At 38.8% G+C, this 17,461-nt stretch overlaps 1 protein-coding gene across 3 annotated transcripts in view; it reads right to left on the bottom strand.

The window, feature by feature from the left end:
- CCDC149 (coiled-coil domain containing 149) overlaps nt 1-9,631 on the bottom strand; it is a 42,835-nt gene extending 33,204 nt beyond the window's left edge. For 2 of the 3 annotated variants that reach the window (XM_031055171.1, XM_014312238.2), the window contains exons 1-2: nt 9,473-9,630; nt 8,901-8,939 (exon numbers count right to left, since the gene is read on the bottom strand). In XM_031055171.1, coding sequence (XP_030911031.1) covers nt 8,901-8,939; nt 9,473-9,532 — 99 coding nt within the window. In that variant the 5' untranslated portion in view covers nt 9,533-9,630. Of the gene's footprint in view, nt 1-8,900; nt 8,940-9,472 lie in introns of all 3 variants that reach the window. The other variant, XM_031055174.1, reaches the window with a different exon arrangement.
- Nucleotides 9,632-17,461: the final 7,830 nt, after the last annotated feature.

The raw sequence follows: 17,461 nt of genomic DNA on the forward strand, positions 1-17,461 counted from the left end.
AGTGTAATAGCAAAAGAACCCCTATAAATAGCCAATTTATAGCCAATACAGGACTAAAATTAAGCTGTTTCTAATTTTATTTTCAAGACAACAACTATTCAAGCAATACAAAAGATTCCTCATGTATGCTTTGGTGGACTGATCTTCTTCCTACCTTTTAAACAAACAGTGTAATAGTCATTCACAGGATGAATGAATCAAGGAGCTTCAGAACACATTCAATCAATGGCTTCGAAAAGTACTTCTTAATGGCCATTTAAAAGAAAGAAAACAAATAACCCATGTTTGCAGGAAACTATTTAAATTGAAGTATCTATGGCTACTGCTTAGATGCAATTTTTTATTTTTTTAAACAAAGTTTGACTTTCAATAAAGCCTGCATTAGTTAAAAGGAATATGATTTGCACAAACCTCTCTGAAACACCTCTATTTATAAAGCTCCTTTTTATGACGAATTGGCACAACTCTTAACACTGCAATAGCACATGTAATTTCAACACCTGGAAAGAACTCAATCTCACTAATCAGTGTTTACAACCGTACCGCCAGGATTTCAGCAGTCTGTAGTTAAAACCTGGCTCACAGTAACGGCAGGAAAGGCATTACCATGCCTATACTAAATCTTCCTGCTCAGATTTATTTCCTTTAAAACCATTTCTCTGGGGTTGCAATTCTATGCTGAATTTTATTTGTCAGTCATATAAATGACTTAACGTGACAAAAACCTTTATACTCACGACAGAGGTTTTGGAAGAAACTTGAAACAAAGACTTTTAGACACCAAAATAAACCAGCTTTTTTTGACCATGCCAAGAGCATTACAATGAGCTAAGTATAGATTTGCTCCTTCCTGCAAGCCTTGTATTGTACTTCTATTAAACTGAAATAACCAAGCTATGTCACAGAAGTAGTCTCCAGCAATTACTCATTTCCCTGGCTTAGAGGTTCCATACAATGTATAATTTAGACTGTTACGAGTTTCAAAGGTTTTGGCAAGACCTCATTAAAGCTCTTGGTTAAATATGGATAGATGGAGAAATATTTGATTTTCCAAAGTGCTCTATTAGGCTTAAGGACAGCCAGCCAAGAGGATATATGGATTGATACCTGGACTTGGTACCATTTCTTAGGCATATATAGAAAAACATACCATATGCTTGAAAGATGATAAAACTAACAACAGAGGACTGCCTTAGTGAACCTGCAAGCATATATTTTTTGAGGAAAGTGGAGAAATTTATGCAAAGGCAATGGCAATTCATTTTTCCATTTGGCAACTCTTTTCAATAGTCATAGAACAAACACAGAATTCATTCAGAAATCCAAGATTAGTTACTTCAACAGACAATAAAGTTCATATCATTTACCTATGCAAAAGAGAACAACTCTCTGTAAATTAGCCAAATTCAGCTTCTCAAAAGTCAATTTCTTCAAGAGTTTCTTTTGATTTTAGGTGAAGCCTTTAAAAGACTCCTGAAACTGTGAAAGAATTTACTTTCACTCACACTACACAAAACTAACTCCAAAGTACTGATGAAGAGAGGTTTCTGAGGCAGGAAAGAAGGGAAAGATGCAGAGGTACCTTTCTGATGCCTCATCTTGTCTTCCCGCTGCAGGAGTGGAAACTGTTTCTCCTACCCTCTTCTCAATGCAGCTGTTTCTAATACAAAACAACAAGTATTGCTTCAGCCCTGCCTCTGTAGCTGGCCAGTATCAGATAAGCTTGCAGAGCTCCAGCCACAATCCATTTCTGGCAGGTTCTCTGGAGCCTCTGCAGCACAACAAGCTATTTGTTTTATATGCATCTGTTATGGGAAGCTTGCATGTATCATTGACTCAAACAATAGCTGGAAGGGATTCATATTCATAAAGATCACCAAGTCCAACTGCCTGTGCCTCACAGGACTGCCCCAGAAGGAAGGCACATCCTTGGAGTGTTGGCCAGATGCTGCCTGAACTGCGGCAGGCTGATGTTGTGGCTACTTCCCAGGTAAGCCTGTTCAAGTGCCCAACCACCTTCCCAGTGGAGCACGACCTGAGCACTCTCTAAACCCCCACTGCAGTGCTAGACATAATACACTGTTCCCATATTCCTTTTTTCTCTGACCAAATAAAAGTGCAACCACAGCCAACAATCCCATCACAAGCTAAGAAGAAAGGAGAAAAAGATGGCTCTGAGAGTGCCAAGTGGAAAAATACGGACAAAAATATCTATAAATACGTATTAACATAAATATAATAATAATACTAATTAATAAATATAATGATTAATTAATATAATAATTAATACTTATTAACATAAGCCAGTAAATACCTGTCAGGCAGCAACTGATCTTTGCTCACTAGTGACCAATGGCCTGATGAGAAAAAACAGTAACTCCAAATAGTCATCCCTGGCATTATGCACTGCACTGGAGTTTGGCTCCTTTAATCATTTTGCAAATCTAGCTACACATACACACAGCGTTACTTTTCTTCAAAGCACTTTAAAAATGATGGACAGTAACAGTCTTTAATACAGCTCTCAATTCTTTTGCACATAAATCTTATCCAACACTTAAAAAATGGGAATTTAAAAAAACTTCACTTTTTACCTTTAGGTTACTTCCTTAAAAATAATATGGCAAGGGGGAAAGGGGGAAACTACCAATATACCTTTACAGTTTAGAAGTATTTTTAAATACAAACATTCCTATATTGCAATTTACAGTCTTTATGTTTGTTCCAGCTACACCTTCAAACAAAGAAGAACACTGAATTATAGGTCTGACAGAAAAAGGTTTGATGAAACATTCAGCACACTTGATGGGTGTGACTGATCACAAATTTAAGCGCAGTTTCTCCTCCAATGAATTCATTTGATTGCAATGGCTGAATTAATACAGAAAAACCTGTTTTACTTACCAACTACCACTGTTCACTCCAAGATATGGGAACCCTTAGCACTAGCTTCCTTGCAATAAAATCCTCAAATTCTTGTATTTTTCTCTTTAAGATGAAAAACCAGAGAAGACTTTTAAAATTACAGATCCTGGGTATACAAACCAAAATACACTTAATATGGGTCATATTTTCATGCTGAAAAACAACACCAAAAATCAAAGCTTTGTCAAGCAGTCACTTGACACAGAACAAGAGAAGAAGAAAATCCTCTCCTAAACTTTGCAAACTTTGAGATAATGCACAAAAATAATCAAAATGCCTTAAACATTTTGAGTGTTGCAATTAATTGATGGAATATTTATTGAGAGTACTCAGGCGCAGAGGTGTGCACAAGTGTCTCCTCTATTCCATTAAGGTAAGACACAGCAACCAGAGAAGAAGCTGTTGTACACATCAGGCCTGAGGGACTATCACATCTATCACATGAGGATTTCTTCTCTCCTAGACTTCACTGGTGGCCTTGGCAGCAGTTGGTTAATGGTTGGACTCGATGACCTTAGAGATCTTTTGCAATCTAAATGATTCTATGATTCTGTGTTAGTACAAAACCTATTTGTTGAAGAAACAATGGTGTCACTTCACAAAGCATGACTCCTAGTGTGGCTAACAAGTTCTAGGTTTTACATACTGCCACCTGCTCTGACCAATGGAATAGAAGATCTCAGAGTCCAGAAACAAAAATCTCTCAACTGGCTATGCTCTTGGAGCTGGCACATTTTGAAATCCATGGGAATATTGCTTTCTATGTTTTGCAAGGACAAACAATGTCACTGTTTTCCAACTGCTACCTCATGCTATGGGAGTCAAACTCATGCACCTAAAAACCAAAGCAAAGTGCACCAGTCCACATTTGGCACATGCATAATGTTTTTCATCTTCAAACCCCTTGTAGAGAGAAGGAAATCACATTAAACTTCACAGCACCGCTGCGAGATAAATACAAAATTATTCCTTACCCTGTAGTGTATTTTATCCACAGGTTTTATCTCACAGGACTCTGAATGCAGCATTTGCACCTTAATACAAGGCTAGCAAAACTTAGTGAATTCATTCATTTACAAGAAATAGCCACATTTGTCATTATTTATGATCATGTCATGAACAGTCATAAGGTAATCCCTGAAGTTTGTTTCAGAAGTGAACTGTGATAGCCAAGTACACTGAGCTAGAAGCCAGAAGTGAAACAGATCAAAATGGGTCCATTTGTGGTATGCCACAGCATAATCCTGTCTGGAACCTCTGGTCTTTCTGATGCTATGCCTGCCCAAAAAAGCCATGCCCAAGGACATACTCATTAGCAGGAGACAAGCTGTCTGGCCAGCATCTCAGCGAGTGGGTACCATGCTGCTGTGATACCAAGGGCCCTTGAAGCAGTCAGAATGTTGGTTTGAATGAATCACCTTGGGATATCCATGGATAACTGTAACAGCATTAAGGGCCATGACCTTCAGGTTCTCTGGTGGGCCTTTTCGGCTGGTAGGAAGATTAACCATCAAGCTGTGCTCTGTACTAGGAATGCATCACCATTACATATGGGACTTGGTATTAGGAGCCTCAAATGTGGTTCTATGACCATGGGATCCTCTCTAAGGCTCAGCAGCTGCTTGGGAGACACAGGATCCACATGACTACCTGAGCCTACCTTTGCCAGTAGGCTGGAGAACTTCAAAAGAAGAGCTTTACTCTTGAAATTATTTGGGACGGAATAAGGAAGCTTAGGATAGGGTGGGCAAGCCAAGAGACTGGGATAATGGGAAGAGAAAGAACTTAGCAACTCACAAAGCAACAGAGCTGAAGTGTAATTCCTTTGACCACAGGCATGTACAGAAGGAGACTACCATAGAAGAGCCTTGTAGGAAAGCTCTAAGACTGTACCACAGAACCAGCACACTGATGCCCCTCCAAGGTCTCTAACACATGCAGCATGGGGGATAAAGAAGAGGAGTTTGAAGACTGTATGCATTTACAGGATTACAGACTCTGGGATCATGGAGAATCAGTGGGATAGTTCATACAACTGGAGTGCTGTGAAGGGATACAGGCTCCTTAGAAAGGACAGCAAGAAGGTGAGGAAGTGTCTTGCCCCTCACCCTTTCTTCTATGAGGGTGCTCAAACACTGGAACAGATTGCCCAGAGAGGCTGTGGAGTAATAGAGAATCAAAACCATACTGAAAATGGGCAACCTGCTCTAGGTGGTTGTGTTTGAGCAAGAAGATTGGATTAGTTGACTTCAAGAGCTGTCTTCCCACCTTAACTCTTCTGTGGTCTCACGGCGTGCAGTTCCATTGAATTTGATTCCTTGTACATTTAAAATACAAATCTAAGACCTCCCCAGTGACATATGCATTGCAACTTTACTCCTGACACACAGCCCCAGTGCAAACCCACTATCTCCAACTGAGTGGTCTCACTGAGACCAAATTAAGGAAAGCATATTTAAGACTGTGGCCCCACACAGTTGTTTTCCTAACCATGCATTTTACTTCACCTTTGTTTATTCAAAGGATCTCATTTGTATTAAAAGAACTTCCATTTCATATAGAAGGTTGAAGGATTCACTGATTTGTTATTTTAATGGCAAAGCTTCTCCCAAACTGAAGCTATACAGAAAATTTAAGCAACGTAGATGAAAATAACAAGCAGTATATATTAAGCCAGAAATCCAATCTACGTTTTTTTCTTTAAGTTGTAAAAAGAGTGCAGCAACACTGGCCAACAGATACCTAGTAAACTTGCATTAAAATGTCCTGTATCACAGCAAATGCATAAAAATACATATCATTGCAGAACTGTAGAATGGTAGAATTTCTATTTATATAGGATGCTCAGCAGATGCTATGTACACAGAGAAATATTTTAACATGTGTTTCAAAATGGGGAGAGTTTACCATTGTGCTGGCTTCAGCTGGAGTAGAGTTAATTTTCTTCACAGTGGCTGATATGGGGCTATGCTTTAGATTTGAGCTGAACATAGGGCTGATACTATGGAGATGCTTTTGTTCTTGCTGAGCAGGATTTACACAGAGCCAAGGCCTTTTCTGCTTTTTGTACTGCCATGCTGGCAAGGAAGTTGGGGGTACATGGGGGCTGGACGAGACACAGCCAGGACAGGTGACCCAAACTGACCAAAGGGACCATGACCAGACCATGTGACATCATACTCAGTATATAAAGTGGGGGGAAGAAAGAGGAAAGGGGATGGGGGGGTGTTTGCAGTGATGGCATTTGTCTTCCCAAGTCACCATTATGCTTGAAAGGGCCCTGCTCTCCCAGGGATGGGTGAACACCATGCCTGGCCATGGCAGTCTTGAAAGAATTCCTTGTTTTGTTTTGCTTTGCTTGTGTGAGCAGCTTTTAGCTTTTCCTATAAAACTGTCTTTATCTTGACCCACAAGTTCTGTAGCTTTTACCCTTCTGATCATCCTGGTGAGGCAGTGAGTAAGGGGCTGCCTGGGATTAAACCATTACAAACATATCTAAATTAATTTTAACATAAAATGCACTCTTCCTAATTAATATTGTCCTGAAACATTTTGCCCCTCCGTTACTTATCCAAAAATTAGTCTACAGCTGACACCATAAGACATTATAAAACTACCTTCAACCACATAGGCATGAGGGGCCAGGAAAGCACTGACAGCTCACAAGCTGTGAACAACACTAATGGTGAAACATCTACAGTAGAAATAAAGATTTCCGTAGCACTGTTTCTCATTTTCTGCTTCTGCTGGTTGGCAGAATGTGATACACACAGAGTAATCTTTGGATAGAATCATCATAGTATCACAGAATTGTTTTGTTTGAAAAAGACCTGAGAGGCAAACACAGCTTTGAGCAGGAAAACACTACAGAGCACTGCATGGTAAGATACCTTAAAGTAACAATTTTACAAAACCAGATTTTGAGTTAGCTGCTTGCTGACAGAAAATGTCTGCTGACATGATATTTCCATAAAAAACATGAAAATTCTGTGCTGGAAAACAGGATGAGAAAGCATGGTAGAAAACAAGACACTTTAAGCAATCACCAAACATAATTGATAATAAAAGGGAAAAATGAGGACAAGAAGGAGAAGACAGTAGCAATTCCAACCCACCTATTACACTTAAGGTTCTAGACTGGAATTTCAATAATAAGCAGTAATTTTTCAGTTGTGGCAAACCAATGCAACAGATAGCAAACTATTAAGCATATTGTGTTTTCATCTTATTTCTGACCATGAAAACAGTATGCACTTTTGTGTTGTGTAGAATTCATTGGAGGATCAGGGTCTCCTTTCATAAAGTGACTGAGGTCACAAACTTCTCCCAGCACACATCTAGGGTTCCAGGAAAAAAGGGAATGGAAGAAACACAAAACCAAGAGAGAACTTCACTCTTTCTTAGGTGAGAAAATGCTAAGAAATGTATGTATGGTAATAATGGAAAAATATTCATAACTTTCTTTTATTATTCTCTGATGCATTTCTCAAAGCAAAGCTACACTCTTCTTCAGAAAGGTTGCACTAACTACTCTAGGTTATCCACCTTGTATGCTACAGACACATTTCTCAGGAAAATAAAAGCTCAAGAAATACACTAACAGTCTACTACTGCACAACCTAACATATATATTGTTCTGGGGGGAACCTATCAATGACCCCATTTTCTTCCTTTCACTACTACCTAGCATGAATACATAACTTCCTCAGGGAAAAAAAAGACTTCTAGGTAGATTATTAAAGGTTTTCAAGGCACTTACCCTGGTAAGACAAATGGCCAAAACTTAATACAATCACAGCTTCTGAATTTAGACTGAACTTGGCTAGTATTTTAGAAACAAGTGTCAGTTTTATTTATTTTTAAAGATGAAAGATTAATTAGAAGAGCTATGGGACGGCAAATCTCCCTTCCTACTTATCTTTCTGTAATGATCCATACACCGCTTTGGTTGTTTTCTTTCAACTGGATATTTCTCAGCAACACTCAGAATGCACAAACTTGTATCTGGTCATAAAGTTTTATTAGAATTCTGTTGAAATAACAGAATTGCAAATAAATTATGCTAAATAATGAGGAAGTTAAATGATTCTACACTGAGCCACTGACTTCTTGGCAGCTACTTGTTTAAGTGCCTGAAGGAGTAATTATATTGCCTCTGGAAGTTTAGTTTAAAGCAACCAAAACCCTAAGCCGTAAAATTTTAAGCAAATAGCAGGAACTATATGCAAACTCTCAGGGAAAGGGTTATGAGTAAAACTTCTGATCCATTAACAGGATGTAATAACCATGTTTTAAACATAGTTAAAAGACTTCCAAAACTAGCAATTACAGCAACCATTTTGTTGCTGTAGGTTGTCCTCATCTCCCTGCTCCAGACATTGAGTTTTGCGTACCATTTTTCTCTAAAAATTAAGACAATTTTAAGATGTGACAACCAACATTCTGCAATAGGGACACACTATGTAGATATCCAGGAACAAAAATGCATGCGAGCAGGCAAAAAGTTTTTCAGGGGAACTATAAAATGCAATTATCATTGTTTTACCACTTTATCTCATAGAGCCAAGTGGCCTGGGAGAATACTTAATGGAAAACAGCCCTCACAACAATAAATTAACAATTATGGAAAGCAGACAATGCATTCCCAGCTTACTTTTAAGTATGAGAAGTCCTGTCACAAATCCATTTTAGGACTCAATATGGAAGAATAAACAAAAAGCAGAACAACCTCAAGTCTCTGTACACTGACCAATTTCAGTCTCAGGTGAACACGAAAGCAGTAGCCATATATTCTATGTTCAGGTATTTCACAGTGAAATGTGTAGACAAAAGCAGAATTTCACAATTTAAAGACTGAGCTTTTTAATACTCAGAAATGCTTGCTTTTTAACCAGATCTCTGAATTAATATTTTTATTCTTTTGTGAATATACTTTTGTAGCAGATAAATAACATCAGTTGAAAAAAAATTCCTACCTGTTTCCTCTTTTCAGGTGGAAGCGATGGATCCCCATCCTAAAAATAAACACATATATTTTATTGGCAGCTTATTTCTGAAACCAGAAACTATATTAGTTCTGCAAATCTTAATTGTAGAACAGGTATTTTAACTAAAATGTTATCAAAATTTTTTAAATACTGCTGATTAATACCAGCAATACTAGCTTTAACATAAAAAAATTCTCTAAAGTTGAAGATTTGTTTACATTTCTAGAACAGCAGTTCATTACAAATTTGTGTTGCATTAATTTTCATACTGGTACATTAAGTTGCTGTGGAATAATAATACCACAGTCAATTTTTAAATGGAATTATCACTGAAACGAATTTCCTCAGAGCATGCACTGCGTTTCTGTGTCCTATATAACAAGCACTGCCTCATCACTGCAGAACAAATGAGTAATAATATGATCAGGGCTGTGCAACTGCAGGACTACTGCAAACAAGTACCTAAACATTTTTACAGCAGCCATTATGGACTTCTTTCCAATTTTTTTGAGGTTCACCTTTGTCCCCCAGTTACACAGTCCTCATAAAGAACAACCTACAATCAGCTCCCGATACTTCTTTTTCAGAGACTGGTGTCGCTCCCGCAGCTGGTTGGCCATAAGTTGGTACTGGTCTCTTTCCTGCTGACAGGTGTCCAGCTCTTTGGAAAGAATGAGCAATGCCTCCTTTTTACTTTCGAGTTTCCTTTTGCACACCAGATACTGCAGAAGAGAAAAAAACCATACATGGAACAAGCCATTTCTACCCAAGCCAGTACTGAATACAAGAGGCTCAAGTTCTTCTGTGAAAAGTTGGAAGATTGCACAAGACCAAAGTCTGCCACAAATTGTCTTGACTTATCATTGACAGTCATGGGGAAGATATTTTGGATAGAAAGCTTGAAATCCATCTGTAAGGCTACATGTTCACATGACCCCTGTGACTTAGAAATATTTACCAATTTGAGTTTCTCATTCTTTTTCTTATATGCAATAGCATGAAGAACCTTGCAATTTACCCTGCAGCCCTGATAAGGCTGCTAGAAGGAAGAAACATTTGCAAAATCCCTTTTCTACATGCGTTCACAATATCCAGCCCCCAGGCAGCAACCACTCATTCCTGCCTCAACTCCCACTGCTGTCCTTCTCCCCACCACAGCATTGTACTCTGGGCTCAGCCTCACAGGTGGACACTGAAATGGAGCTATGTTATAGCAGAAGGGGCTGCAGGAATGATAACCAAAATTTGCCTTGACTATGAAACAATTACAGTGTGGTGCCCTAACACCAAACGTAAAAAAAAAATTAATTCTGCTGTGATACTAGAGGCTAATGCTCATTTGAGGCAAAAAAATGGGAAATAATGCAGGGATGCAAGAACACCTAAAAGAGGAGAGAAGGCAGAGATGAGCCTTCCCCTGCAGCCATAACTTCTCATGTGAAGGGGTCATGCACTAAGCAAAGCAGAACATACAAATCTTAGCTGTTCTGCATTAGTCTGATCTGCCTCATTGCCTTTCCACATTGAAAGGAAGAGTAACATGGATGTCATCCTCCATGCTACCTGTCAGAACTTTCAAGTAACTTTCTTCACTTAACATGATGTTTGATCAGCAGATTCTTATTACCCATCACTTGTCACTGCCCATGCTAAAGTATGTCTTTCCATTTCGGATGATACTGACACACAACCTGGCTCTACTTTCTGGATGTGATCTGCAAAAGACCAAATACTATAGCAGTCATGAAAACAATTTACAGTTTCATTATATCCTCTGACAAGAATACTTTGCCATTATGGGCTCTTGCATAAAGCAGCAACATCAGCACTTCCACACTGTTCAAGTCAGTGCTGTTCTTTGGGACAAAAATCATTCTTTGTATGTACTACTTGCTTGGAATTAACTTTGTTAACCTCAATTTCAAGTCAATGAGAGAGGAAAAAGTGAGTTTGGTATACTAGCACAGACAACCTTTCCCAAAAATGGTAAATGCTTAGTTGCAAAAAAGTGGGAAGGAAATGAGAAAAGCAGTTCCAAGAAGGATTTGAACTATCAAAAAGGACACTTCCACCTTGGATTAATTTTATTTCTGGCAATACTGAAGTTGAAATCCTGCCATAAATTTTCTGGATTATGATGGCTTGGCATCAACAAAGGCAAGTGTACCTATGTACTTATGTCCTTACTGATACCTTACACAAATGTCAAATCCCCTGATAAAGGACTGAAAGGTATGAGAAGCTAAACTTTAATATTGTCAGTAAGTGATTATAGTAAACTGCTTCAAACTCGATAAAGTAATTCCTTCCCTTACAGTGAAATATTTGTCAATCTCTCTTCTTTTTTTCCTTTTTCATCCCCTAAGTAATTCTATAGCAAGCCTTTGCTAAATTGTTTTTAAATATTAACAATCTGATAGAGTAGTTGCAAATAAAAATTAGTAAAAGCAAACCTCACAATCACTTTAAAAAACCCCAACCCAACAGCCTAATCCCTGAACCAAGCAGCCTGTCGTGGTCCTTTACCAGGAAGAATCCCATGAAGAATGAAGCTGGCCCATCCAGCCAACACCTGTGTGGAGTGGAGCACCCTGTACCACACACACAATGTGAGTGGAAAGAAGCCAAACATCTTGCCTGCAAGCCTTGCCACAAGTGCTGCTGGATGAAACCATGTATGAGAGTCAGGAGTGAACCAGAGCATGTGGATTACACTGTAAAACCCAGTGCTTACCCAGCAGGAAATACAGACCTAGCAGCAAACAAATCTTGCTTCTGCCATGAGTCACAGCCCTCTTCAAAGGACACATAGAGCATATGAGAAGGCTTCACCTTTTACAGCAGCATTGGCAGGGGCTGGGGAATTCTCCACTACCTATTAGCCTGAGGATAATGAACCACAAACAGATTGCAGGGACAGTAATGTTCAAGTCTGAATGAAAAGGAATAAAGATGGCCTCCTTGTTTAAAATCTGTTTTAACTAGATGAACTATATACTGATGATATTGGCATCTCTCCTCAGTGTACAGTTTGGATTTTACTACAAAAATGACCACATAAAAGATTTTTTGAAGTAATTTTTGCCTTTTACATATATTGACTTTCCCAAATAAATAAAATCAGTTATAACATAATAATTTGTTTCCACGGGCTTATGGTACAAGAAACAATAAAGCCAGAGCATTTCTGTAGAATTTGATTATTCAACAGAGCTATGTTTGCGGTTGCCATTACCATTACTGAAGGAAAACCAAATTTCACAAAGATGGACCTCAAAGAGGTTATTCAATATATTTATTTCTGAATGTTAAAAAACAATGTAGCAATAATGGCCATAAAATGACCTAACAGCTGTATACCAGAAATGGGTTCTAGTCAGGGAAATAACTGAGTCCCATCAGTGATTTCCCTTACATAGACAAATAAGTGCAACAAAATTGGTATGCTGTCAAAAAGAACACAGGAGAGTGACAAGTTGTTTTGGAGCAACGAAAGCAATAAGGCAAATTTTCTCAAACAGTCTGAAAAAAAGTATTCAGTAGATGCTTCTGGCATTCACTCATGCAAAGACTTCTTCCCCTGCAACTGAAGGAAAGCCCACATCTCAGGTGTTTTTATCAGTGAGACAAACAAGTGAATTCTGTTATGCACTATAGTTACTATGAAATATTCTTACTGTCTTTTGTTTCTTTTTAATTATTGGTACAAAATAATCTATGAATTCCAAAATCAAAGTTAAATGAGAACCAGCTGCTATACATTCAATCAAAAAGTTAAAATGTACAACTTTTCATATCTGTCTAGTGGCTTTTATCTACCAATGTGCTGTTATCTGCAATAAAGTAAATTATAATTGCTACAAGGAAGAACATAATAATTAAAGGGATATATATGACATCCTACATAACTGCCTGAACTGCTTTACAGCCAGATGACTACTTTAGTGAAATTGAGTAAAAAGAGACTGACATTACAGGAGAGTGTAACTGCTCCAAGGTGACCCTCTACATTGAACACTTACTATTTGTCCATTGCTATTTTTAGTCACAAATCTGGGTAGATCTCATTAATGACGCTGTAGACATGGTCTAATAATCTGATGAAGCTGGGACATGGTCAAGGTTTTAGAGTTTCTTTTTTTAAACCAACAAACACACTGAATTCCTATCAGAACTTTCTTAAAAATTTGTACAAATTCCTGGCCTATATTTCAGTATTTAATGACAATGTCATGGAAAACATCTAATTTTCTGAGAGTAGAAGTAGAGATACTATCTCCAGTCTGTGCTTTGGAATCACTGTGGATCATATTCTGTCTTCTCTTGACACTTGAGGGCCTTGTGTCCTCAAATACTGAAGGGCTACTACATTACAATGGGCCTTGAAACCTATCATCGACCATGCTCTCTGAGAAACCATGAAGTCTACTCACCATCTTTAACAAGAGATCCAACTGCTACCAAACTGCCTTAAGTTTTATCAAATTTCTCCTGACTGTAGTCTTGGAGACAATTCTGTTGTAGAAACCGAACGGTCCCAAAATGCATTGCAATCTCACTGTTTGGGACGTTTGTTGACTGTGTTTCTATAATGTTGCTCCCCTTGACTTCAGATTAAACTGTTAACTTATCTGAAAGAGTCAAGCATTCAGACCTAGAGAAATTACTGGCCATTTGCTTGCCATTCACTTCCTGATGTGATTTATCTCTGATAAAACCTAAAATAATGCAGTGACCTCAGTTTTATCCCACCATATCAACTCTGCTTTTCCTGCTGCCCAGCTCTAGCTTGACTGGCTGCCTCCTGGCTGCTGAAACACAAAGCAGGCTGGTATCACTCCCTGATGACAGAAGTGATACAAGCAGCTCCTCAGAACACCATGTCTTGTCTTGATGGCAATGCTACCCCACACCACCTTCACCAGCCATTTAGGAATACCATAATTTAGCAGTTAACACTACTGTGCTAGGTGGCTCAGCCCTCAGAAGTTTTGTATGCTGGGCATCAGACAACACTATTAATTTCTCTGTTTGTTTCACAACATCCCTGTGGGTCTCTTAGTCCAACCTGAAACATGGAAACATGAAAAGCAAACACTTGTTTTGTTACCCAAAAGTCCAGCATGCAGGTCTTCACAGCACCCTCCCACAGCTCCAGAGAATTTCAGAGAGCAGTAAATCACAATGCCAGCTCTTTTAGCATTTTCATTTCATTTTCCAAATGTCAAAGGCATTACAATGCCAACCCAACCAACCAGACCTTAGAGTATCCACTCCACTTTGTTCTTCCCTACAGCCCCTGCATTTGTGCACATTAAGTAAAGATTAAACTAGTTAAACTAGTTAAACTAGTGGCTCCAAAGCCTGTTAGTTCCCTCATAGAGGTTTGGCAAATTACATTTCATGCTTTGTTTGAAAACGAAACATGACAGAATGTTACAGCGAGAATACAAACATTAAAATCTCACCACTTTTCCTTCCTCTTCTCTCTAGTCTGCATAAAAATTGTGGAACCAATGGGAAAGGTGTGCTCTGCCAGTTACAGGCAGGCTAGGTATCTCTGCTCAACAGTTTGGTAAGTCCAAAATTATTAGGCAAGGAAGCTCAAGAGACAAGCACATCACCTCCCTCTGTGCTGCTGAAGACCATACACAGTCAATAACCAAGAAATAGGCTCATGTGAATGAAAAATTAAACGGAAATCACATCTCTTCAAACTAGCTGTAGGAGGCACAGTCACATATGAGTAGCTGTAAACAGCATACACCAAACACTCTAATGTGTGGGAGGTGACAAATGAAAGAGAAGCATTTTGACATTGGATTTAATTCCAGAGGCTGGCAAATCTGAGGCACCTTGATGATCATCTAGTTCCAAGTCTGCTGCTGTGGACAGGGACACCTTCAACTAGTCCAGGTTGCTCAGACTCCCATCCAAACTGGCCTTGAACAACTCCAGGGATGGGGATGAAGAATGGAATGTACTCTTGGGATAGTATTTTGATATTTATGATCTGGCTTATGGGGGACTTGGGCCACCAGCAAGAAAGTTCTTGCTGCAGCTCAGTCTCTTGTGTCAAACCAGCAGTTACTGACCAGGTCCTCACCCTACAAATTTACACTAACTTTTAAGTACTCTATATGTGTGTCACTGAGTGACATAAATGTTAGATGAAAATCAAGAGTCCAAGCAGAAAAATCACATGGTAACTCAATGGAGTAATTAATCTTTCATATATGTGTGTGTACCTATATATACATATACATATATATATATATATCTCCATACATCCATCACCAATATGTAAAATAAGCTAGAGAATAGGAGGTAAAATGTGGATTCCTTGCTCCTGAAGTGAGTTCTTCCACATCCAGTTTGTGAGATTACCAGTGGAAAGAATAACTCTTTTATGCTCCTTCAGTGTTTGCTAAGTTGGCTTTGTCCCAGTATTCCTACCCACGTCATCCTATTCAGTTAGTTTAAAGAATGCTCAAGGTACACGTGGTGCAAAGATTGTTCAGAGTACCAGGTGCACACTAGGCCTGAAATACATGTGGCTGTAAATTAAGTGGAAAAATACATAAATATGGAGGCAAAAGAACAAGCAAGAAGTCAGTGGTGAGCATAATAAAAACAGAGAAATATATGTGAAAGGGTAGAGAGCAAAAGGCACTGAAATAGAACCAAAGTCAAAAGGAAAAAGAGTAAATATAGAAAAAGGCTGAAACAGACAAAAATTTTCTTATTTTCTAATGAAAAATGAAAAGGCAACCTAGAAAAATAAATGCTGTGTGTACAAGTGTTGGTGCATGAGGACCAAACATTCATCCTTACCACTTTTCTTAACACCTGTAGCACCACAGTTTTAGAAGTCAGAGTTGCTTTGACAAGTATTCCAATTATTCTTACCTTTCAAAGCTAGAAGATTTGGCTTATGCAAATGAAAACGTATGTGACCACAGGTCTGAACCCATCAGCTTCTGGTCTTTTACACCATCTTATGTTTTAACTGTCTACCCTGCATTGGGAGAGTGTTTAGAGCTATTATGTCTTTTCTTGCCTGTGTTACCTCGTATTTTGAAAGCATTTCACGATTTTTATGAAATACACAGGGGATGAAAATTACCCAGCAGACACTGAAGCTAGGAGGCCTTGAGAGAATCTACCACTGAGGGATATGGTAAATTTTTTTACAAGTTACTTCAGAAGTCAGAGCCACTTTCTCACAGACCCATTAGGATTTGGAGTTAATGGGTAAAACACATGGAGTGAATTACAACAGCCAAAGGAAAAGGAAGGCAAAAGAAGAAAATCTTGACAGCACCCAGAACAACAGGCTGTAAGCCTGCTGTGGAAACAGAGAGAAAGTAAGGAAAGGTGGAATGTAAGTCACTATGCCTCTAATTTTTCCTGAAAAAAAGAAATTATATGTATGTTTAAGTATCTACAAGAATGCAGCTTAGCACAGTCATTAAACTTTACTACAATCAAGAAGCCCCTAAACTGAAATAGGTGTTCAATTTTAGGATAGAGTTTTTAGGTTTAACTACATAAAAATTTAAAAAGTGCCAAAGTAATTCTAAATGACATTTTAAAGCAAGGAACAGCAACATTTCCTGTGAACACACCTTGTGATTTGCCTCCCATCTGAAATCACCCCCATCCCAAATAAAACTCCATCTGATAAATGAGACGTCAGATTCAACACTGCACAACCAGAATACTACTAAAAGTGCACTTTTCACTTTCTCCTGGATCATTTTGTGTTCTTGGAAGTCCTGTATTCACAGTCTCCAATTCTGGATGCACTGTGGTAGCACAGATCTGGGTCCATACAAACTCCCACTGAAAGCACCAAGAGCAGTGACAGGTTCAACATCCTAAACTCAAATATTTATCTTTTTGACAGGTCAGGGCTTTAGGCCTTACACTCAGTTAACATAATGGAGGCAAAGCCCTCCTGAAAACAAGAGAATTCACCTGTGTGCATCCTACTGTAGGACAGCAGACTCAGTCAGGTTTACCCAGGCCAATGCCATTTGCACAGAAGTTTTATCTGCTAGCTGTAAGTACAAAATTACTGTTTTTACAGTAATGCAATGTAAAAATCAGCATGCCAACCTGCTTCATGAGTTTGGCTCATTAACAGATTTGTCTTCAATAATACTCATTTAAATGATACTGACCTCAAGTTGGTTTGAGTTTGCTAACTTACCCTACGTGAAAATATGTACCTATAAAAGCTGTGGATGTTTTAATGGGCATGCAGTGGACAATAAAGTTTCTATTCATGTAACTGGAAAATCCTCCACCTGTTGAGGCTCATGGACACGGTGCTATTACATTCTTTTCTCCCATAGTATAAATGTCACCATGGGTCTCACAATCCTTTCATATGTGATTGAAGTGAAGTGAGAACACAAAGCATACGGCACAGGGGTAGCCCGGTCACACAGGCCGGTGCCGCAGCTGGGCTGGGCTGCGCTGCTCCTCCGGGCCCGAGGCCTCGGCCACCCCCGCAGCTCAGGGAATCCTGGGCGGTTCCAAGC

Source organism: Geospiza fortis, unplaced genomic scaffold (assembly GCF_000277835.1).
Source record: "Geospiza fortis unplaced genomic scaffold, GeoFor_1.0 scaffold40, whole genome shotgun sequence".
NCBI classification, from domain to species: domain Eukaryota; kingdom Metazoa; phylum Chordata; class Aves; order Passeriformes; family Thraupidae; genus Geospiza; species Geospiza fortis.